Source organism: Oncorhynchus mykiss, chromosome 17, assembly GCF_013265735.2.
Source record: "Oncorhynchus mykiss isolate Arlee chromosome 17, USDA_OmykA_1.1, whole genome shotgun sequence".
In the NCBI taxonomy this organism is placed as follows: Eukaryota; Metazoa; Chordata; class Actinopteri; order Salmoniformes; family Salmonidae; genus Oncorhynchus; species Oncorhynchus mykiss.
The window spans coordinates 51901860-51925544 of record NC_048581.1 but is presented as its reverse complement, the minus strand read 5'-3'; the positions used below and the strand labels follow the sequence as shown (position 1 = coordinate 51925544).

Genomic DNA, 23685 nt, shown 5'->3' with positions numbered 1-23685 from the left:
ATCCAAGAGGATTACATGGTGTTATGGAGCATAGCAGCATACATAGAGAACCCTGAGAAACAGCCTCATCTGCCACCCCCCCAAAAAAAAACGATTCATCCCCTTTTTCCTCCCCTCCCTTTACCCTTCTCCCCATTTTCACTTCCCTTTACTTCCCTATCCTCTCTTCCCTCCCACGTTTTCCCTCCTTTCTCCCATTACATCGCTCCCTCTATATTGGCCTGTGTATTCAGCTCAGCCCAACCCCACCCCCCCCCCCCGAATCTCCATTCATATGTCTCCTCTCAGTAACTGCTCTTTCCTCTCCTCTCTTCTCCCCTGGCACAGCTCCATAACCAGGGCCAGATGCACTGCCACCTCACTATTCCCATACATTCTATCCAATGCATTCTATACCCCTGTCCTACCATTCCCCCACCAGCCTTATTGCCCCGACCACTGTCTCTGCCCCTGCACTTTACCATGTCCCCACTACTGTGCATTGGAATGGCCCTGCCACTCCCTTACCCCCTTCCAATCACGTGAATGGTCCACTGCTCCACCCCCACTCCCCTCGCTGAACCCCAGTTTGCTGTCTCCTTTGTCTCCCCTGAAACTGTTGCTGGCACGTGATTGGTTCCTAACAAAGGGTGATTGACAGCCTGGGAACCCTGCCTGACCTCTGACCCGAGGGGTGGGGCCGAGCTCTGATTGGTTGCTAGGCACTTGCCCGTGTGTGTGTGTGTGTGTGTGTGTGTGTGTGTGTGTGTGTGTGTGTGTGTGTGTGTTAGAAAGACACTAAAGGTGTGTGCAGGAAAAACTGATAATTGATACCAAAAGTATCTGATAATCTCCCACATGAGGTTGATATCATCTGCAGTGATAAGGTTTTCAGATCGAGTGCTATAGCTAGTTAAATCCCTATTTCACTGTAAGAAAAATAACATGGTAGCATTATTACCCAATGTTATTACCCTTTAATTACTATTCAGTCTGATGGGTAATTCATTGAAATAAGTACATCTGAATAATAATACGCCTAATACATCTCAACTTTAGGTTGGAGTTGATAGCTTAAACGGTGAAAGGTTCAAACACTCTTTTTTTTTACCATTGTAGCCTATGGCCCTTTTGTGCCATTGAAATGCATTGGTATCCATAGCAATGGCTCCGTTTGGGCTGCTCAGTGACGAGACACGAGAGAGCTGTTAGCTGGCGTTAGCTAGCTACTTTTCTAGCTACTCCGACAAACAGCTACTTTTGATTGGTGACAGATAATTGTCTTCTGATTCCAGATTTGAATACAGGTAAGTAGACCAATATGTCATACCCTCTAAAGTTTGATATAACTTATTGGGAAAGTGGTCAAAGTAGCTGATTTGTGTAAAAAAAAATATGGTATTGTTGCGTCCACAGCGAATGGAATAGGAAAGGGGGATACCTAGTCAGTTGTACAACTGAATGCGTTCAACTGAAATGTGTCTTCCGCATTTAACCCTACCCCTCTGAATCAGAGAGGTGCGGGGCACTGCCTTAATCAACATCTACGTCATCAGTGCCCAGAGAACAGTGGGTTATCTGCCTTGCTCATAGGCAGAACAACAGATTTTGACCTTGTCAGCTCTGGGATTCGATCCAGCAGCCTTTAGGTTACTGTAACATTGGAAGTCATGATGTCACAATGGAAACTTTAGAATGTTGAAGAAATGCCATGAAAGTGGATGGAAGTTTAATAAAAGTGTAATAGTTCAAAAAGTATATGTAGTATCAACAAGTTGTAAGCACAAGATCAGACCAGTCTGCACGTTTTAAAGTTAGCTTAAACGGAGTAAGAGGAGTAGCGTTGTAAATAATAGTAACGATAAGTCAGCAATAAGTGGTACACGGTTCCCCAACGTGCAGCGTGCGGGCCAAATTCATCCTGCTGACCGCCAGTTTGGTAACCATGTACCACTTATTTTTTACTTATAGTTTTTATTGTTTTTTTTATTTGGGCCCCCCTATATTCTCTCCCCCCCCCCATTTCATTGTTGGACTTTATTCGTTTTTTAAACACCAGGAAATCAGTTCCAAGTTATTTTAATTTAGGAAATCTGTTCCCAAGTGTTTCCATGCATAAGAGAGAGACACGTGATCATATACAAATGTAAGCAATGTTTGAAATGATTATATTTTAGTCAAATATTATATCTGTTTGGGCTTCTTGCGGTCAATTTGCAGTCTACAAATGATTTGTAATTATTTGTTCTGGCCGTCCCACCATCCACTCAAGAAAAAATCGGTCCGTGCCTGAATCTAGTTGATGATCCCTGTAGTATTAGTATATAATATTATAAATGTCACATATACTCATATACACTGAGTGTACAAAAAATAAAGAACACATTCCTAATATTAAGTTGCACCCCCCACTTTGTCCCTCAGAACAGCCTCAATTTATTGGGGCATGGACTCTACAAGGTGTTGAAAGCGTTCCACAGGGATGCTGCCCCATGTTGACTCCATTGTTTCCCACAGTTGTGTCAAGTTGGCTGGGATGTCCTTTGGGTGGTGGACCATTGTTGATACACACAGGAATCTGTTGAGCGTGAAAAACCAAACAGTGTTGCAGTTCTTGACACAAACCGGTGCGCCTGGCACCTACTATCACACCCCGTTCAAAGGCCCTTAAATATTTTGTCTTGCCCATTCACCTTCTGAATGGCACACAATCCATGTCTCAATTGTCTCAAGGCTTAAAAATCCTTCTTTACCTGTCTCCTCCCCTTTCATCTGCACTGATTTACAAATGACATCAATAAGGGATCATAGCTTTCACCTACATTCACCTGGTCAGTCTATGTCATGGAAAGAGCATAATGTTCATAATGTTTTGTACACTCAGTGTGTACTCTAACATACACTGATATACACTACACAACTGACACACACTCACAAGAGAACTCCGTTCATTTCCCATAGTCAGGAGACATGGATTGAATTGAACACAGACCCACGAAGAAAAGTCTTGCTTGTTATGCATCATTTCGCATGACTCCAACTTGGTCCTCAGTTACTTGTAATAATAGCGTTTACATACATAGGCCAATGGGGTTTCATAATGACTATCATCTACTCTGTTGTCCCATTGGCTGACCTCCTCTTCCTCTTCCTGTTAGCTACGAGGGCTTCTTCCTGTCATGCTCTCTGACCCATGGAGGGGCGGAACTTTGTGCCCCGCAGCACACCAGCAAACAGCAGGTCAGCAAGTACCTGTTTCACCTGGTGGTCTGGGACCAGAGGTATGTACCCAAACACAGCCTGTTTCCCACTTACAGTGCCTTGCGAAAGTATTCGGCCCCCTTGAACTTTGCGACCTTTTCCCACATTTCAGGCTTCAAACATAAAGATATAAAACTGTATTTTTTTGTGAAGAATCAACAACAAGAGGGACACAATCATGAAGTGGAACGACATTTATTGGATATTTCAAACTTTTTTAACAAATCAAAAACTGAAAAATTGGGCGTGCAAAATTATTCAGCCCCTTTACTTTCAGTGCAGCAAACTCTCTCCAGAAGTTCAGTGAGGATCTCTGAATGATCCAATGTTGACCTAAATAACTAATGATGATAAATACAATCCACCTGTGTGTAATCAAGTCTCCGTATAAATGCACCTGCACTGTGATAGTCTCAGAGGTCCGTTAAAAGCGCAGAGAGCATCATGAAGAACAAGGAACACACCAGGCAGGTCCGAGATACTGTTGTGAAGAAGTTTAAAGCCGGATTTGGATACAAAAAGATTTCCCAAGCTTTAAACATCCCAAGGAGCACTGTGCAAGCGATAATATTGAAATGGAAGGAGTATCAGACCACTGCAAATCTACCAAGACCTGGCCGTCCCTCTAAACTTTCAGCTCATACAAGGAGAAGACTGATCAGAGATGCAGCCAAGAGGCCCATGATCACTCTGGATGAACTGCAGAGATCTACAGCTGAGGTGGGAGACTCTGTCAATAGGACAACAATCAGTCGTATATTGCACAAATCTGGCCTTTATGGAAGAGTGGCAAGAAGAAAGCCATTTCTTAAAGATATCCATAAAAAGTGTTGTTTAAAGTTTGCCACAAGCCACCTGGGAGACACACCAAACACGTGGAAGAAGGTGCTCTGGTTAGATGAAACCAAAATTGAACTTTTTGGCAACAATGCAAAACGTTATGTTTGGCGTAAAAGCAACACAGCTGAACACACCATCCCCACTGTCAAACATGGTGGTGGCAGCATCATGGTTTGGGCCTGCTTTTCTTCAGCAGGGACAGGGAAGATGGTTAAAATTGATGGGAAGATGGATGGAGCCAAATACAGGACCATTCTGGAAGAAAACCTGATGGAGTCTGCAAAAGACCTGAGACTGGGACGGAGATTTGTCTTCCAACAAGACAATGATCCAAAACATAAAGCAAAATCTACAATGGAATGGTTCAAAAATAAACATATCCAGGTGTTAGAATGGCCAAGTCAAAGTCCAGACCTGAATCCAATCGAGAATCTGTGGAAAGAACTGAAAACTGCTGTTCACAAATGCTCTCCATCCAACCTCACTGAGCTCAAGCTGTTTTGCAAGGAGGAATGGGAAAAAATGTCAGTCTCTCGATGTGCAAAACTGATAGAGACATACCCCAAGCAACTTACAGCTGTAATCGCAGCAAAAGGTGGCGCTACAAAGTATTAACTTAAGGGGGCTGAATAATTTTGCACGCCCAATCTTTCAGTTTTTGATTTGTTAAAAAAGTTTGAAATATCCAATAAATGTCGTTCCACTTCATGATTGTGTCCCACTTGTTGTTGATTCTTGACAAAAAAATACTGTTTTATATCTTTATGTTTGAAGCCTGAAATGTGGCAAAAGGTCGTAAAGTTCAAGGGGGCCGAATACTTTCGCAAGGCACTGTATGTCCTTTACAAGAGATGTGAAGGTAGCTATGCAGCAGCATCCGGTGGCTATTTTCTGATCTCTCCAACCCCTAACTCATGTCCTTAAAGCATTGTCCCTGGGGCTATTTTCTGATCTCTCCAACCCCTACCTCATGTCCTTAATGCATTGTCCCTGGGGCTATTTTTGAAGACACTGTTGTTGGGATCTTTTTTTAGCGTCTATTGTAAGGATATTTTGAATCCTCCGGTATCCGGTGGATTTAGTGTTCTGGTGGATTATCAACCCTGAGCTGACCTAGTGGTGCTGACATCTCCAGATGTGACAACAGCAGTGCAAAGCCTTCACAGTAAAACACCACTTCCCGAGAAGACTGCTTGACCCTGTCCGGCTTGATGGAGCCACTTAAGATAAGGTGGAATAAAAACCAATAGGCCAAGTTTAGGGTTGCAAAATTCCGGGAACTTTCAATAAAAGTTACAACCAACAAACCAAGAGCTGTTTGAACAATCCTCTAACCCGGGATTTGGGGAAAACCAGGGAATTTATTGAAAGTTCCTGGAATTTTGTTTAATTCTGTCCGGAGTGCTTTGGAGAGGGAGTGCATAGATCTACATCTTTGTAAGGTAGCCTTCCTCAAACAGCTCTTGGTTTGTTGTTTGTATAAAAGTCCTGAAAGTAAACTGTTTGGCTGGACATCTTATCGTGAGAGGCTTTTATGAGGCACCCGTCCATAATGTAGCCCACAGTCTGGCCGCATAACTGACAATGTTTTCTTAGTTAGCGACGCATGCTAATAGAACCCCCATTGGCAATGGTGTGTGTTTTATAACGCGGCTATTTTTTGTTAGCAAGACGCTAGCTCCTTTCATGCTAACTAGTCTTTTTGAAGTTTTCGAATTCCAACAGAGTTCTTAATGTGTTCTTCGCTTTCATGTTGAAAGCGCACGGGTCCCATGTGGATGACACAGGGCTAAATATAATAGATGGGATCATTTACTGTTGACTAACAGTTACAGTGGTACTACTCTCTTGTAGTAAAATTTGAATTTACTTTATACTGCATTTCACAAGGACTCAAGTACAACTCTCTCTCTCTCTCTCACAACCCCCTACCCTCTTTCCTTTTCCATTCCTCTCTTCCCCTTATATGCTTCTTTACCCTCCTCTCCCATTGCATCTCTCTCCTCTCCCTCCCCCTGTCCCTCTCGCCCCCCCCAGGGTGTGTTTGCCAGTGCAGATTAACCAGTTGCCAAGGGAGACCCAGCTGACGGTGACTCTGTATGCCAGCGCTCTACCACCCCCTGGAGGTGCGGAGGAGAAGGGCAGCAAGCAGCGGAGGAGCATCGACTCTCTGGGCTGGGTCACCATGCCCCTCTTCAACTTCAGACAGTGAGTAGCAGTTCAGGAGGCTCTGTGTGTCTGTGCGTGCGTGTCGGTGGGATGACCGTCATCCTGTGTCTCCCCCAGCATCCTGACGTGTGGGAGGAAGCTACTGGGTCTGTGGCCTGCCACCCCAGGAAGTAACACTCGCTCCAGCTCCCCCAACTTCAGCCAGCCTGACAGCGTCATCCTGCAGGTAACTGGCCTAATCTCTCTCACGTACGCACGCTCACACACACACACGCTCGCTCACACACACACGCTCACACACACACCATTTCTCCTCCTCCTCGTCCTTCCTTCCTCTCTCTTATCTACGTCAATTTGTTTTTCAGGGTGTAGTTCCCTGTTTGTTATCCACTTTTTTCACTCCCAATCTCTTTCTTTCTCTTCCTCTGCTCTCCTATCCCTTTCTCTTTCTCTCGCTCCCTTTTACAGCTTACTGTACTGTATGGGGACTTAGAGAGGTTTTAGACTGATCTGCTGCAATAAAACATCTACCTTAGCTCCTGGTCCAAAGAGCAATCTATAAAAGACATGCACGCGCGCACACACACACACACACACACACGTTACAGGTACAATGTTAGTCCTCCTGGTTGTGTAACATATGAACATTTGATGTCTTTATGGCCTGTGGAGCATGAATGGTGTTAAGGGGATTTTCAGGTGAACAAAAGAGATGAGCATTTGCGGATATAATCAATAATAAATCAATCTGGTTTCATACAAGTCACAACAGGGAGACACCTCCAAAACAGAAGCAGAGAAAATGTCACAGTAATATACACAGCATCAGGAAATCAAAACAACTTTGTCAGCTACTAAAGAACCCACGGTGTTCCACAGAACGCAACAACAATCTGTCTTTGGCCTTTGGACCTCAAAGATAAACAGATATAACTTTAACATACAGCCTCGAGTCTAGGGACCATCCACCCGCACAACCAGAACACTTTTGAGATCATGTGTATTACTGAGAGGGGAAACAAATCTCCTCATCACTGCCTGCATGTGCCTGTCTACGTCAAAACCATCAGAATGGAGAATTACATTTCAATTCACTTAGAATGTATTCTTTTTGCCATTCTAGAGTCATGCACTTCTCATAAAACATATTTAGAACTTGTATTTTTCAGAAACGTAAAATACCGTTAAAAATAAGAACAATATAGTGATATGGTGCAGTATTTTGGCCATACCGCCCAGCCCTGTGTAGTACACCTACACACAGATGTGGACCTTTACGCTCACACAGAAGCACATGCACGCACACACACACACACACGCACACACATGCGCGCGAGCTACTGCTGCTTGCAGAAGGGACCTGAAAGTAGGTCAGATAGCTCTGCTCTGGCCAACAAAACTCGCCCTTCATATTAGACTCTCTATACCCTCCCTTTTGACACACACATCCTCTTTTCTCTCTATCGCTCTCTCTCTCTCTCTCTGTCACGCACGCACACACACACACACAGTGTTTCCTCTCAGCTGTATTGTAGTGTAAACTCAGTCCCTCCTGCAGTGCCAGCCCAGTGTGTCACAGTGCCAACTGGCCCGTGGCTCTGGTGCCCTATGGCTTTTTGTCTCAGTGCAGTGGCCTGTGTTCAAATGGGATGTGTGTGTTGCTGCAATCAGTCTCCTCATTAGCGTGGTGACATCATTTAAGGTTTCGTTCTTCATCACTGATGGCAGAACACATGCTTACGAACACATACGAACATCGCATAAGACACATCTGGGGCCTGGCGTCCATCTGTCTCTCATTAACCCGAATGTAACCCCCTCACGCACACGTGCACACACACGTACACACACGTGCACACCGTCATACACACACGTACGTGCACACCGTCTAACATTACCCTCTGACTTTTTTCTCTTAGTTGTTTTTTTACATTCCTCTTCTGTTTAGGCCTCTGTCTTTCTTCCTCAAACTCTTTCCCCCATTGGCTTTTCCCCTCTCGGCTTTTACTTATTTTTCTTTTTTTTCTCTCTCCTACTTTCCTTGGATGAATTCCTCACATCATTTTGTTCCTCTTCCATCTCTTCATCTATCCGTTACCTTGTCCATCTGCTCTGTAACAGTCAGGTCAGAAGTCTATTTCTACTCAGTGCCTTCGGAAAGTATTCAGACCCCTTGACTTTTTCCACATTTTGTTACTTACTGCGACATTATTCAAAAATGGACGACACTGGGAGTCGGGAAGCAAGATCCGGGTGTGAATCATTTAATGAATAAATGAAAACATAATACAAAACAAGAAACACGAACAACGCGCAGACATGAAACAGAAACAATGACACCTGGGACAGGAACCAAAGGGAGTGACATATATAGGGCAGGTAATCAAGGAGGTGATGGAGTCCGGCTGAGTGCTTCATGAACACTCTTAATGTTGTTGTTAGTGTGACACCTAACCTCTGACCTCTTCCTGTAGGTGGACTTTCCCACGTCGTCGTTTGAGGTGCGCTTTAGCACCCCCCCTCCCGCAGAGTTCAGTCCCCAGTATGACTTCTCCAGACTCGACCAGCACAGCCAGAGACAACTGCAGGATGTACTGCACAAGAAATCACTCTTCTGGTGAGACTACCACACTGTCAGTCAGTCAGTCTCTCTCTCTCTCTCTCTCTCTCTCTCTCTCTCTCTCTCTCTCTCTCTCTCTCTCTTTGTCTCTCTCTCTCTCTCTCTCTCTCTCTCTCTCTCTCTCTCTCTCTCTCTCTCTCTCTCTCTCTCTCTCTCTCTCTCTCTCTCACACGCTACCTTTCTACTCACTCACTCACTCCATGGAATGACAGAACAGCCCTGATAGACTGACATACATTATTACCACTTGTCATTATAATGTCACTGTTACGCTGCATTAGAGAGTATCGTATGTTTTTGTGCTAGTGTTCAAACCCAACAGCTGTAGACGTTATTGAGGGGCGTTAATAGGTTAGTAGTAGCCTGAAATCCAGAACCTGTTTTGCTGACATTCAACTCCATGAAGTCCGTGTCATGCTAAACATGGCAAAGAGTGGAATGATATCTCAAACAGAATGGTACCCAGGCTAGGTTAATAGTGGACAGAGCAGGAAGACAGACAGGAGATGCAATGCTGCTTGAAAGTATGTGAACCCTACAGGAGTTTGCTGTAAAATATTAAAATAAACATAGAAAATCCTGATCTAAACCCCAATTTGTAATAAAGACATTCCAAGTAAATGACAGAAACCCAAAAAATATGATATTTTCGTTGTTTATTTAACAAAAGTGGTTTATTTAACAGATACTCAGATTTGATGTGTGCAAAAATATGTGAACCCCTTCAGTCAATAGCTTGGGGCACCTCCATTAGCAGCAATAACTTGGAGTCTCCTATAGCCAGTAATCAGTCTCTAACATCTGTTTTGAGGGATTTTCCCCCACTCCTCCTTACAGAACTCAGCCAATTGAGTGAGGGTTGAGAGGTGTCTGGCATGAACTCCCCGCTGCAGGTCCTGCCACAGTATCTCGATTGGATTTAGGTCAGGACTTTGACTTGGCCAATCCAAAACACAAGTCGTCTTTCTCCTGAGCCATTCTTTGGTAGATTTGCTTGAATGCTTTGGGTCGTTGTCTTGTTGGAAGATGTATTTTTGGCCCAGCTTTAGCTCCTTGACTGATGGCCTGACGTTCTGTTCCAGAATTTGGAATACCTGGTATACCTCAGAATTCATGGTTTCCTTTAATGATGTGAAGTCGTACAGGTCCAGAGTAGGAAAAGCAGCACCAGATCTTGACATTCCCACCACCTTCCTTGACTGTTGGGATACGGTTCTTTTGGTGGTAGGCAGTGCTGGGTTTTTGCCAAACATAGCTGTGTTGATTCTGACCAAAAAGGTCAAAAATGTCTAGACGTTATGTTTGGGTTGGCTTTTACCTGATTTATTATTGGGGATATTGTGGAAGGGCGTTCACTTCTAGGCTAAGTTGCTGTCATGGTAAGTGCTCTCCGTTTGTAAATGATTTGCCTCAAAGCTCAAATCTTTTTTGAATGATTTTATGATTTGAGAACTCCTTTCCTCTCGGCATGGCATGCTTTGCATTCACCTGGATGGGTAACACCAAACTGACCAGGTTTCTGATCCGTATTGATCAGAGTCCCGCCCAAACTCTTTACTAACGATCTCTCCTTTCATTGGGTCATTTGGTACCCGATTATTTACCCACCTGATTCTGCTCGCCGACTTGATTTAACCAATGCAACTTGGGGCTCACTTATTTTTGCACCTGCACTAATGACTTTTGTATTAGATTTTTCTACGACACACATGATTTCCTTTTCACCAACACATGGTAATGGTAAATATAAACCTGTAATGTCTGATCAAAAAGACTGGTTCTGATTAAATGAAGATTTTATGGTAAAAACAACAAAAATATCTAATTGCAGCAGCGGTCCACATCCACATCCATCCGTCCAGTTGATGAGTGATGTCATAGCAGCAGCTGGTGGTGAATCCTCCCCAGATGATATTATACCCCCTCTCTCCTCCCCCCTCTAGTCTCACCATCCCCCTCTCCTCTTTTGTCCCGTGTGTGTGTTTGCGTGTGTGCACCATTTACAAAAGAGAAGAAAAGGTCACTGAATATTAATCAGACCGGTGATCTGAATTCCTAAGAGAGGTAGAAAGAAACTAGGAGTGTTTGGGGAGCTCCGCTGGCCTTCTCTGAGGAGTGTGTCAACAACGTTTAACTCAAACCCTCCCTGGATAGAGAAGGGTGTGTGTCTGTCTGTTTGTATGTGTGTCTATTCACCATATCTCAGTATAGTGTTTAGCCCATTAGTGGTTGTCATAGTTTATGATCTGTTTCCTGTTTGTTGTGAGAGAGATAAACAGAACCGTGTTTATCTTGGACCAGTGTGTGTTTTGTTTACTTCCAAGTATAATCTTTTTTTCTGGGGCTTTGGAGCATGCCTTTGGATGGAAGGAAGGGAGATGTGCTCTTATCTGTGTCTCTGTCTGTGTCTCTGTCTTTGTCTGTGTCTGTGTCTCTGTCTGTTTGATGTTCACTTTGAGATAGGTCTCCCTCCCCTCTCTTTACCTCTAAATAACGTTGGCTTTTGACTAGAACGTACAATGTGCACACATTCAAAACTTCAACAAATGACCATTTATGGTCAGGATAAGTTTAATATTACATGGCAACTACAGGCAGATGAAGAAGAACGGATATATCAGTGTTGACAAACAATTATTTGAAGAACATTCTCTTAAGGTGCAGTGTTTCCAAACAAGTGTACTGGCTTCAGTGCCATCCAGTATCAGGCTCCAAGCAGGAAGTAGATTAGAGGAGCTCATCCAATAGCAACAACTGTTGTCCAGCTGGATCATCCAATCCCAACAATGACACAGTATATTCAGCCAATGGAAACAACCGTACCAAGGAGAACTCATCATACGTTAACAGCCCTCTGCCCTGTGTGTGTCTGCTAGAGCTGTTAGAGAAACCCGTGTGTGTAGATTTAGGCAGAGATTCAAACAAACATGGATTAACGTGTGTGTTGAGTGAGCGTGTGTGTGAGCGTGTGTGTGAGTGAGCGCGTGTGTGTGTGATGAGAATGAATGTACTCACTGACCTTTTAGTTTTCAGTTGACATTTTCACGGTTTCTCCACGAGGTACATCTACTGTTTATTCTCCCTTCTCCCAGTCATTTTATCTGTCTTTATCGTTCTTCCTCTACCTTTTGTCTCGCCTCTACTCCCTCTCTCCATCTGTCCCCCTCTCCCTTACACACCCGCTCCGATCAGTCTCTTTTTGTCTTTGTTTCATGCCTGTTTCAAATTCAGCTTGATAGTTTTTTTTCCATTGGTGTAACCGCGTTCAAATGAGGGTGGCCAAAGCAAGGAGAAACAAAGTAATGTTATCATGAAGACAGAACAAAGACATCATTGATACGTGTTGGCCACATTTATACCAAGGTAATCTATCTTTTTTTTTTTACAGTGGAGAATGGCCATCTAATGCTGCAGTAAACAACACCACACTCTCTTTCCCTCTTTCTTTTCCTTTCATTGTGAGAAAGTATTCCAAGTATGCATTATTTCACTCCCTCTTCCCCTCTCTACCTTTTACCCTCTATACCCCTCCCCCTCTCCACATCCCCCTCTCTTTCTCTCACTCTCAAGCTAAGTATGCATGTAAGAAGGTGTTTATGTTTCTCCTCACTCTCTCCAATCTATCTGCCCAGGTTGACTCCAGAGGACAAGCGTCTGTTGTGGGAGAAACGTTCGTTCTGCCAGTCAGAGAGTGGTGCCCTGCCCCTGGTGCTGGCTAGTGCCCCCCGCTGGGAGTGGGCATGCCTGTCAGATATCTATGCCCTGCTCCGCCAGTGGGCATGTCTCAACCACCACGACGCACTGGGCCTTCTGCATGCCACGTAAGGGAACTGTGCGCGTGCGTGTGTGTGTGAGTGTGGTTGCCAGGCAATGGTTTCTGGGGCAACACTCGTCAGGGAAATAGCCACCTTGGCAACAGTCAGTAGGCAACGGTCACCAGAAGGCCTGCGGTCGCCATTCGACCTTGTCATGTTGTGTTAGGACTGTGTAAACAACAGACACATTGGCAGTTTGGGGACATGGTCAGAGACGGGAGTGGACCAGACTTGCTTAGAATCCTGTTCTGGAACATAAACACCATGAACTCACCTCAGCAGGGCAACATGCAAGGCATCACATGCATCACTCACCTTTTAGAATTACAGTTCAAATATGAATGAGGACGTTAGCAATTGATGTTCTTCAATAACACAAACTCCAAAGCAAATCAGGGGGAGAAAAATAGGTTTATTTGAGAAGGACAAATCATAGATGTTATGCTGGGAGATACATGTTCAGTCTCCCCTGTCCTCAGCTTTTCTCCACCGAACAAAGAAACAGGATGCCACTTATAACCCCCCAACCCCACTGGGGTTGACCTATCAGAAGTCTTTGCAGTACAACTGGACCAATGGCCAAATAACAAGTATCCTGCCCCAGACTCAATGTACAGAACGTAGCACACACGTAGCTCTGAGTTCAGGTAAGGGAACTGTGCACGTGCGTGTGTGTGGTTGCCAGGCAATGGTTTCTGGGGCAACACTCGCCAGGATCCACAGATTCCAAACAGATGTTGAACTGAAACCCAACTCCTACTTACATTGACAATTCCCTATTGATCGTTACTTCCAGTACTCTCATCCTCTGCAAAATATTCGTATACTCCCCCTAGACCATTTAAAAAACAAGTATACTTAAAATGTATTTTTAGAAAACAATAGAAAGCATGAAAAAATAGACAGAATATAAAAATTTGCAATAAGCATAAAATTGTTCACATTAAACACCTTGCATTCCTATAAAACACAACGGGCATATTTTAAATGCTGTTGCAATAAGACATAGATTTCACACAAAGTTATAGAAAAGAGGTATTAACAAGTGTGTTACCACATCTGAGAGAGCATGTTTCATTACAGCACAGAGGACAGTTACCAAGGGCACATTGACCACAATCATTAGGCTTGCTTGGTGTGATGATGAAGATACTTATGATCCGAACAACATTCTTGTGAACACTACTGACACCCGTCTCCAAAAGGACACGGTTGATGAGTCTTATGATATTCCCTATCTCGTAACCATCAGATTTTAGCAGACAAACATCGGGCAATTGATATCCTAGATGAGGATGAGAGAAATAACCACAGCTCCCACTATTGGAAGTATCAAGCCTACCAAAAAACTTCACCATGTACCGAATGTGGAAGACAACCACATGACTAAGCCTAAATCATCTAGATTGTAATCATGATATTTAGCACCCTCAGTTTTGGATTAGGTCAGTTATTTCCTCAGGATGATCAGGAATATTTGTACAGCACATGCAACAGTAACAGCACATGCAACCACTTGTTCGGACGGAAGATAATCAAGGGCCAAACGATTTTGCTTTGCCACTGTCCAAATGGCAACCATCTCAGCTGTGTTTTTTATTTTATTTTTATTTTACCAGGCAAGTCAGTTAAGAACAAATTCTTATTTTCAATAACGGCCTAGGAACAGTGGGTTAACTGCCTGTTCAGGGGCAGAACGACAGATTTGTACCTTGTCAGCTCGGGGGTTTGAACTTACAACCTTCCGGTTAATAGTCCAACGCTCTAACCACTAGGCTACCCTGCCGCCGTTTAACTCAAGACTCTTAACTGTACTATTAGCTAGGATTTCCAAAGAGTCAGCTATATGCATAACTTCCCGTGCTATTTTACAAACATCATAAGAGGGAAAAGCAATCGCAAAGAATCTCTCCCTTTCTGTAATCACACGTTTATGACGCTGTGAAAAAAGAGAATTCACAGAATGTCTTACATGGGGTACGACATGTCCCAAATAACCCGGCCCTAATAACCCAACCCTTGACACAACTTTGGTAACCAGGAATAGGCATAGGATCCACAGATAAAGTAAGTTCCAGGAGCTATCATACCATTGTTGCCATTACTGAGTGTCAATTCAACAGACCTTCAACAGACCATTAGACATTCCGCAACCAGTCACAGACAGATAGATAGATCTGTTGTCTGATCACACTTATTCTGTCCTACTTTGACAAATGCGTCCTGGTGCAGTTGAGATAAGTTCAGAGAGAGTGACCTATTAACCTTTCTGGCGCAGGCGTTCCGCTAGCGACCCACCTCGACAACATCCGATGAAATTGCCGAGCGCAAAATTCTAATTACAGAAATAGTAATATTTAACATTCATGAAAATACAAGTGTCATACATCAAAATAAAGCTTAACATTTTGTTAATCCTGTGTCAGATTTCAAAAACGCTTTACGGCGAAAACACACCATGCGATTATCTGAGGACAGTACACAAAAGCATTAAAAACATTTTTCAACCAGGCAGGTGCGCCACGAAAGTCAGATATAGCGATAAAATAAATTCTTTAGCTTCGAAGATCTTCTTCTGTTGGCACTCCAAAAGGTCACAGCTACATCACAAATGGTCCTTTTGTTCGATAAAGTCTGACTTTATATCCCCAAAAGCTCAGTTTAGCTGCCGCGCTTCATTCAATAATCCACCGGTTTCCGTCCATCAAAAAGCATACAAAATGAATCCCAAACATTACCAATAAACTTCTCCAAACAAGTCAAACAACGTTTATAATCAAACCTCAGGTACCCTAATACGTAAATAAACGATAGAATTTAAGACGGAGAATCGTTATTGTCTTTACCGGAGATAAACAACAAAGAATGCGTTCTCATCCACGGGCATGAAACCTCTACAGCCAAAATGGGAGCCACTTAGAAAAACTACAAATTCTAGCTCATTTTTCCAAAAACAAGCCTGAAACTCTTTCTAAAGACTGTTGACATCTAGTGGAAGCCCTAGGAACTGCAATCTGTGAGGTTTTCGCCTCATATTAAACATGACAGTCATTGGAAACAGTTTGTCCTCGGGTTTTCACCTGCCATATCAGTTCTGTTATACTCACAGACATTATTTTAACAGTTTTAGAAACATAGAGTGTTAGAAACTTAGAGTGTTTTCTATCCAAATCTACTAATTATATGCACATCTTAGCTTCTGGGCTTGAGTAACAGGCAGTTTACTTTGGGCACGCTTTTCATCCAGACGTCAATATACTGCCCCCTAGCCCAAAGAGGTTCAAACATAAGCAGCCAGCAGAGGCTTGTGTAATAACTAGGTACGGTGGTCGCTGATTAGTGTCATTGGTAATCTCAAATGAAGGAAGGTACCTACCACTCCAGGATGTCAGCTCCACCCCCAACTCATCCACATGTTGTTGAATGGACACATATCCAGGAGTCTCAGGCCTCCTCCAGCACATATCTGCAGAACTAGGTACTCTCGCATGTTGATGCGCAACATTCTTACCCAAATTAGTACCAGTATTTGTCTTATACCAATTAACATCTCTCCATATACCGAACATTTCACTCTGGTTAAAAGGAATAGACCCTTTTGGAATACCTGCCCGTGATGTGAATGGTGCGTACGTACAAACCCAGCAACTACTTTGATTGACTACCGTGGCATAGCGTAGAGAGGGCTAGAAACGTATTGACTTCCGAGTGTCCCTCATCCATCGCTGTGTTAGAAATGGAAACACAACCCACATCCTGTATTAGGAGGAAACTCGCAAGGAAAATAGTTTCAAGCGTCTTTCACTTGTCTGCAAGACCATAATGTTCAATTATCCTATTGACAAGGTATTCATTCACCACGTCCTTTAAAAGTGACCAGCTCTTCCACACTGGTATCAGTCCCACATAGATAACTATTTAAAATGATGTTCTGACAGTCTGTTGGTAGTGAGGAATTCTTCTTCCGTTCCACTGGTTGCACTTCACCGGTGAGCTTGTATCGTTTCAGGTACAGTCAAGGGATATTGCTGCAGCCTCAGACGATAGATTCTCATAACCTGTAATGAAGGAAACGAAACAGTGAAAGTAACATGTCCTGGTTTCAAGAGAAATGGATATTTCACCTAGATATCCCTAATATGAGGACTGCAGTATACAACATAGAAGCGTATCAGGTTCTGATCATCTTACTGTGCTTCTTCACCCGAGATTGGCCCCCAATTGCTAATCAATCAGTTCTGTTCTCCAGGCTCCGCTTTTGTCATCAAAATGGACAAGCTTGCAGGGAATGACATGTATCCCATCGTGATTTTCCCTGGACTTTTACTGCTGACCTTGATAATGACCTTCCCATTTTGGCCCTAATGTCTCTGTCACATATATTTTTTTACCATCACCCACTGTCCTGGCACTGCGTCATGTCCCCCCTCGGGAGTTATTCCCCATTAAAGAGTTCTATGCAATAGTTAAGCTTTATGTCACTCATAAAGTGAACTTCTGTTTTTCTTCAAATCTAACGTGCCTGGTGTGATCACCTTGTAGTAACTACCCATCCTACCTGCCTCACACCCCCCTCCATACTGCGTGAACCGTCTGTGTATAAGATAAGCTCAGGGTTTTCCAACGAGTGACTCTATAAACCCATCAGAGAGCTGATACAAAACCAACTCACAACAGTCGGTGTTCAGGTAATGTGGTGTCTGGAGGAAGCACCAGAGTAGCTGGATTACACCGGGTCTTTTCAACTATACCCATGTCCCTTAGATCTTTAATCGCTACTTTAGTCACGTCCATAGCTTCCTTGCTAATGGGATATTGTTTTGTGCAAGGTAGGGCAGCACCTGTCAAGCACACTGATTCCATATCCAAAGTTCCACACTCATTTTTCTTCGTAGTCCAGATAGCATGGTTCTGAATTGTAGAGCCTGCTTCAATCTTCATTGGACCAATAGAAATTGATAATGGTTTGGTTTGTTCCACATGTGTCTTCGTCTCCCCCCCCCCCCCCCCCCACTCCTGTTGCTCTCATCTTCTTGCTTGTGTACTGAGGACATATCATATATGTTTAACATAAGATACTGTATATATATATATATATATATATATATATATATATAATACAGTGACTTCAGCACCCGTATCTACAAAAAAATCTCCTGCCATGTTGTTAACAGTCATATTCACATATATTCCATCCGATTTGATTTTGTATGTACACCAGCTGAGATGGGATGTAAGAGGGGGTCTGTTAGTTTACCTCCACAGCGTCCAGCAAACTCTGCTGCTGAGCCAAAGAGAGCTTCTTAAATTTCTGCAACAACATTGTGCCGTTGGGGCTGTTGTCCTGATTCCATTTTCACTTAGATGGGCCCTTCTTCTCGATTCCACTTTTCATAAAATTACGTTTTCTTTTCCGACATCCTCGTTGCCAGTGACCCGAAATCCCCAAATAATAACATACACCAGGTTTCTCTTCTACTGAACGAATAATGTTGTTGGTTTCACTCAGAACCTGCACAACTCTGACACCCACATCTCGTGGATGCTTCAAAGTTTTTGAGCATTCATCCAACTGTTTTGGAGATGCTGATTTGTGTGTGATTACTGTCTCTAGAGGTTTGTCTTTCCTCCCTTTTACAGCCTGTGTTCTGGTTGGCCTAAGACATCGTTCGTCACTGCTGTCAGAATCTGTTGACTCAATGCCAGGCAGTGCTGACCAGATGCTTGAAACCTGATCTGCCTTACACAACTCAATGTGAGGATAGATTGGAGAACAGAGAGGCCACAGGTCGGGGTCACGTCTGACTTTTTCACCTGTGTCTCCTGCTGCAATAGGGAATTTCTCCTTTTAAGGTCTTTATTTGTTCACCAAGAGCTTTCAAACTACAATTTTCTCTCTGCAATGTCATAATATTAACTTCCAAAGTTGTATAATATATATCTCTATGTTTATATATGTATTTATCCCCAAAATATATATATTTATATAACCCCTTTTGAGGACTCAAACCTCTTCTAGAACACAACTTGTTTCTGTAGGGCCTGGCTACCCATAACTTATGTTCACCACTAGGAGCTTGTTGAAGGCTTACATTAACCACACGTGTAAAAATGGCTACTTCACTAGCAACTCACTTCTGTGCAACAAGAAGGTTTCACAAAACAAGATGCCTCAAACCTTTTAATAGAGTAAGGACTCCAACCTTTTAATCGAGTAACAAAGGACTAAACTCTGTAATACAACAAAGGACTAAACTCTGTAATACAACAAAGGACTAAACTCTGTAATACAACAAAGGACTAAACTCTGTAATACAACAAAGGACTAAACTCTGTAATACAACAAAGGACTAAACTCTGTAATACAACAAAGGACTAAACTCTGTAATACAACAAAGGACTAAACTCTGTAATACAACAAAGGACTAAACTCTGTAATACAACAAAGGACTAAACTCTGTAATACAACAAAGGACTAAACTCTGTAATACAACAAAGGACTAAACTCTGTAATACAACAAAGGACTTGAATGCTTATACATCACAGATACATATCACTCATTGCATGCACTTTTTGAACCCGATTTGGTTCTTTTTAAATGATATTGGTCCAGACTCACCCAGCAATTCTGCCGTCAATCAGGAGATTATGAGTTGACTCCCCAAAGTGGGTTGCGCGCAGCCTTCTCTCTTTCCTCTGGATCAACACACAGGTGATACGTTTTTCTGGTTGTTGTTGTTCAGAGCAAATCATCCGGGTCACGGCACCAAGTGTTAGCAATTGATGTTATTCTTCAATTATACAAACTCCAAAGCAAATCAGGGGGAGAAAAATAGGTTTATTTGAGAAGGACAAATCATAGATGTTATGCTGGGAGATAGACGTTCAGTCTCCCCTGTCCTCAGCTTTTCTCCACCGAACAAAGAAACAGGATGCCACTTATAACCCCCCACCCTAGTCTGGTGGGGTTGACCAATCAGATGTCCTTGCAGTATAACTGGACCAATGGCCAAATAACAAGTATCCTGCCCCAGACTCAATGTACAGAGCGTAGCACACGTAGCTCTGAGTTCAGGAGTGACAATCCACAGATTCTAAACAGATGTTGAACTGAAACCCAAATTCCATTTACATTCACAATTCCCTATTGGTCGTTCATTCTAGTACTCTCATCCTCTGCGTTGTCTATTTATCTTCAAAGGATAAGTCCATGCGTTTGTTTGACCTCTCAAATATGTCGTCATTTTGGATTGAAACAATGTAATAATTGAATGCATAATGGATTCAAATGTCTGTCAGCTTCCCTGATCAGGAGCTGAGGCGTACTGCAGTGCAGTGGATGGACACCATCTCTGACCCTGAGCTGCTGGACTTCCTGCCGCAACTGGTGCAGGTAAAACCTTTATAAATGCTTATTGAATGTCTTACGAACACTTCACGAACACCTTATCAAATGGCTATGTGGAGCTATATCCATATTTCTTACACCTCTCCGTTGCACCTTTCTCTAACCATCTCTCTCGCTTTCTCTCAGGCTCTGAAATATGAGTGTTACCTTGATAGCCCGTTGGTACGTTTCCTGCTACGGAGAGCCATAGGGGACATGCGCATCGCGCACTACCTCTTCTGGTGAGACCGAATTCAGATATCAGCCGTACACTCAGCCTTCTCTGTCAAACACAACTTGATGTAGGCTCTCGCAGACATATACACATGTATACATGACACGTGCAGTGCCTTCAGAAAGTATTCAAACCACGTTGACTTTTTCCCACATTTTTATTGCGTCACAGACTGAATTTAAAATGGATTAAATTGAGATTGTGTATCACTGTCCTACACACAACCCCATAATGTCAGTGGAATTTTGTTTCTAGAAATCTTTTCAAATTAATAAAAAATGAGAGGCTGAAATGTCTTGAGTCAATAAGTATTCAACCCCTTTGTTATGGCAAGCCTAAATAAGTTCAGGGGTAAAAATGTGTTTAATAAGTTGCATGGACTCACTCTTTGTACAATAATGTTGAACATGATTTTTGAATGACTACCTCATCTCTGTACTCCACACATACAATTATCTTCAAGGTCTCTCAGTCGAGTAGTGAATTGCTAACAGATTCAGCCACAAACACCAGGGAGGTTTTCCAATGGTTCGCAAAGAAGGGCACCGATTGGTGGATGGGTAAAAATAAAATGAGCAGACATTGAATATCCCTTTGAGTATGGTGAAGTTATTAATTACACTTTGATGGTGTATCAATACACCCCGGTAACTACAAAGATACAGGAGTCCTTCCTAACTCAGTTACCAGAGAGGAAGGAATCCGCTCAGGGATTTCACCATGAGGCCAATGGTGACTTTAAAACAGTTTCAGAGTTGAATGGATGTGATAGGTGAAATCTGAGGATAGATCAACAACTTTTTAGTTACTCCACAATACTAACCTAATTGACAGAGTAAAAAGAAGGAAGCCTGTACAGAATACAAATATTATAATACTGCAAAATATTTGGCAAAGCGATTAACTTTTTTATCCTGAATACAAAGTGTTATGTTTGGGGCAAATACAATACATTACTGAGTACCACTCTTCATATTTTCAAGCATGATGGTGGCTGCATCAGGTTATGGGTATTCTTGTAATCGTTAAGGACTGGGGAGTATTTCAGGATAAAAAAGAAACTGAATGGAGCTAAACACATGCAAAATCCTAGAGGAAAACCTGGTTCAGTCTGCTTTCCAGCAGACACTTGGAGATGAATTCTCCTTTCAGCAGAACAATAACCTAAAACACAAATCCAGATCTACATGGGAGTTGCTTACCAAGAAGTCAGTGAATGCTGCAGAGTTACAGTTTTGATTTAAATCTGATTGAAAATATATGACACGACCTGAATAAGGTTGTATAGCAATGATAAACAACCAATTTGACAGAGCTTGAAGAATTTTGATGAACAATCCAGTGTGTGGAAAGCTCTTCAGAATATATTTTAATCGCAGTTTGTAAAACAACAATGTGAAAAAGCCAAGGGGTGTTAATACTTGCTGAAGGCACGGTATGCAAACGAGATATTTCTATATTTAATTTTCAATAACTGTGCAAACATTTCCAAAAACATGTATTCACTTTGTCATTATGGGGTATTGTGTAGATGGGTGAGAAAAAAAATAAAGAATCCATTTTGAATTCAGGCTGTAATGTGGAATAAGTCATGTGGTATGAATACCTCCTGAAGGCACTGTACATACAACCACCTCTAATTCACATAGACCAGTCATCTCATGACTCACATTCGCTCACAGAAACACCCCTTTAACCATACAGTACTGCACTGGAGCCCATACATGACAATGCAGTAATGTACGAGATCATTGACACTTTGTATGCATGTTTGTCCTGAAGACATGTCGCCACCTGCTGGACAGATTGGGAAATGCCGAACAAACTTTATGTAGTATACATTAGGATTTTCTGAATGGATTCTTAAAAATGACTTAACACAATAGCATCAGAACACAAAGTACAGAATTTTATATATTTACACAATATACAGTACTGCACAAGGGACCGTAACAGAGAGTTGCAGTCCATTTTAGAATGGGTGGCTAGTAATAAACTAGTCCTGACCATCTCTAAAACTAAGAGCATTCTATTTGGTACAAATCATTACTTACGTTCTAGACCTCAGCTGAATCTGATAATGAATAATGTGTGGCTGTCGAGCAAGTTGAGGAGACAAAATGATTTGGTGTGACCTTGGATTGTAAACTGTCATGGTCAAAACATATTGATTTAATGGTTTGAAAGATGGGAAGAGTTCTGTCCACGATAAAGAGATGCTTTGCTTTCTTGACACCACACTCCACAAAGCAAGTCCCACAAGCTCTAGTTCTATCTTGATTATTGCTCAGTTATATGGTCAGGTGCTGCAAAGAAGGACCTAGACAAAACTGCAGTGGTCCCAGAACAGAGCGGCACATCGTACTCTTCACTGTAATCAGACGGCCAATAATATGCATGCCCGTCTCTCTTGGCTAAAAGTAGAGGAGAGACTGACTGCAAATTTTTTTGATTTTATAAGAAATGTTAAATTAAATTCCAAAATTCCAGTAGCCAGGGAGATATTGGCCCTGTTGGTGTACTTCAGAAATGCGTTCTTCTTTCCTACATTACTTTAAGAATACAGACCTGAATTGTTTGAATTTGTGAAGAAAAAAAAATATGGTAACATTACTTTGACCACCAGATCATTTATAGATCTGTGCTTGCTTCAAGGGAAAAAAGGATGGATACACGGCAATTGTTATAAAACAGTTTCTTTACGTGTTTTGAACCTCTCTCTCTCGCTCTCCCAGGTTGTTGAAGGACACTCTGCAGGACAGTCAGTTCAGTGGGAGGTACCAGCACCTGTTAGCAGGCCTGCTGTGCTGTGTGGGTCGGGGACTCAGGGAGGAGTTTGACAGACAGTGCTGGCTGGTCACCATCCTGGCTAAAGTAGCCCAACGTGTCCGGGACACCTCTCCCTCCAGCAGGCAGGCCATCCTTCGGGAGGGACTGGAGGAGGTCAGGCAGTTCTTCTCAGTCAGCAGCAGCTGCCGTCTCCCCCTCAACCCTGGCATGCTGGTCAAAGCCGTCAACATACAGGTACATGTTTATTTTTATTTCATTTTTTTTTTATTTCATCTTTATTTTGACAGGGAGTCAATGCTGAGACCGAGTCTCTTTCCCAGATGCACCGCAATACACATCAAAATACAATAAACACATTAAGCTACACATTCATATACACAATAAAATGCACATTATTATACACGAAAAGCTTTACACAATCAAAAAACGGACACATTCTTCAGTTAAAAGGTCCCCTAACAACTGTCTGAAATGCCCTAGAGGCACCAATTCCTCCTATTTTAAAGTGTATTCTAGATCATTCCACACGAAAGGTGCAAGGAAATGAAAGGCTGATTTACCTAACTCCCTAAACACCAAAGGAGTCTC

General features: G+C 42.6%; 1 protein-coding gene across 1 annotated transcript in view; it reads left to right on the top strand.

Annotated features, from left to right (window-relative positions):
- The window catches only part of pik3c2b (phosphatidylinositol-4-phosphate 3-kinase, catalytic subunit type 2 beta), a 68914-nt gene that overhangs the window by 27570 nt on the left and 17659 nt on the right, over nucleotides 1-23685 (top strand). Inside the window, exons 12-19 of the mRNA XM_036950085.1 lie at nucleotides 3138-3260; nucleotides 6118-6288; nucleotides 6367-6475; nucleotides 8724-8866; nucleotides 12502-12690; nucleotides 19985-20078; nucleotides 20220-20314; nucleotides 23043-23331. Coding sequence (XP_036805980.1) covers nucleotides 3138-3260; nucleotides 6118-6288; nucleotides 6367-6475; nucleotides 8724-8866; nucleotides 12502-12690; nucleotides 19985-20078; nucleotides 20220-20314; nucleotides 23043-23331 — 1213 coding nt within the window. The remainder of the gene's footprint in view (nucleotides 1-3137; nucleotides 3261-6117; nucleotides 6289-6366; nucleotides 6476-8723; nucleotides 8867-12501; nucleotides 12691-19984; nucleotides 20079-20219; nucleotides 20315-23042; nucleotides 23332-23685) is intronic.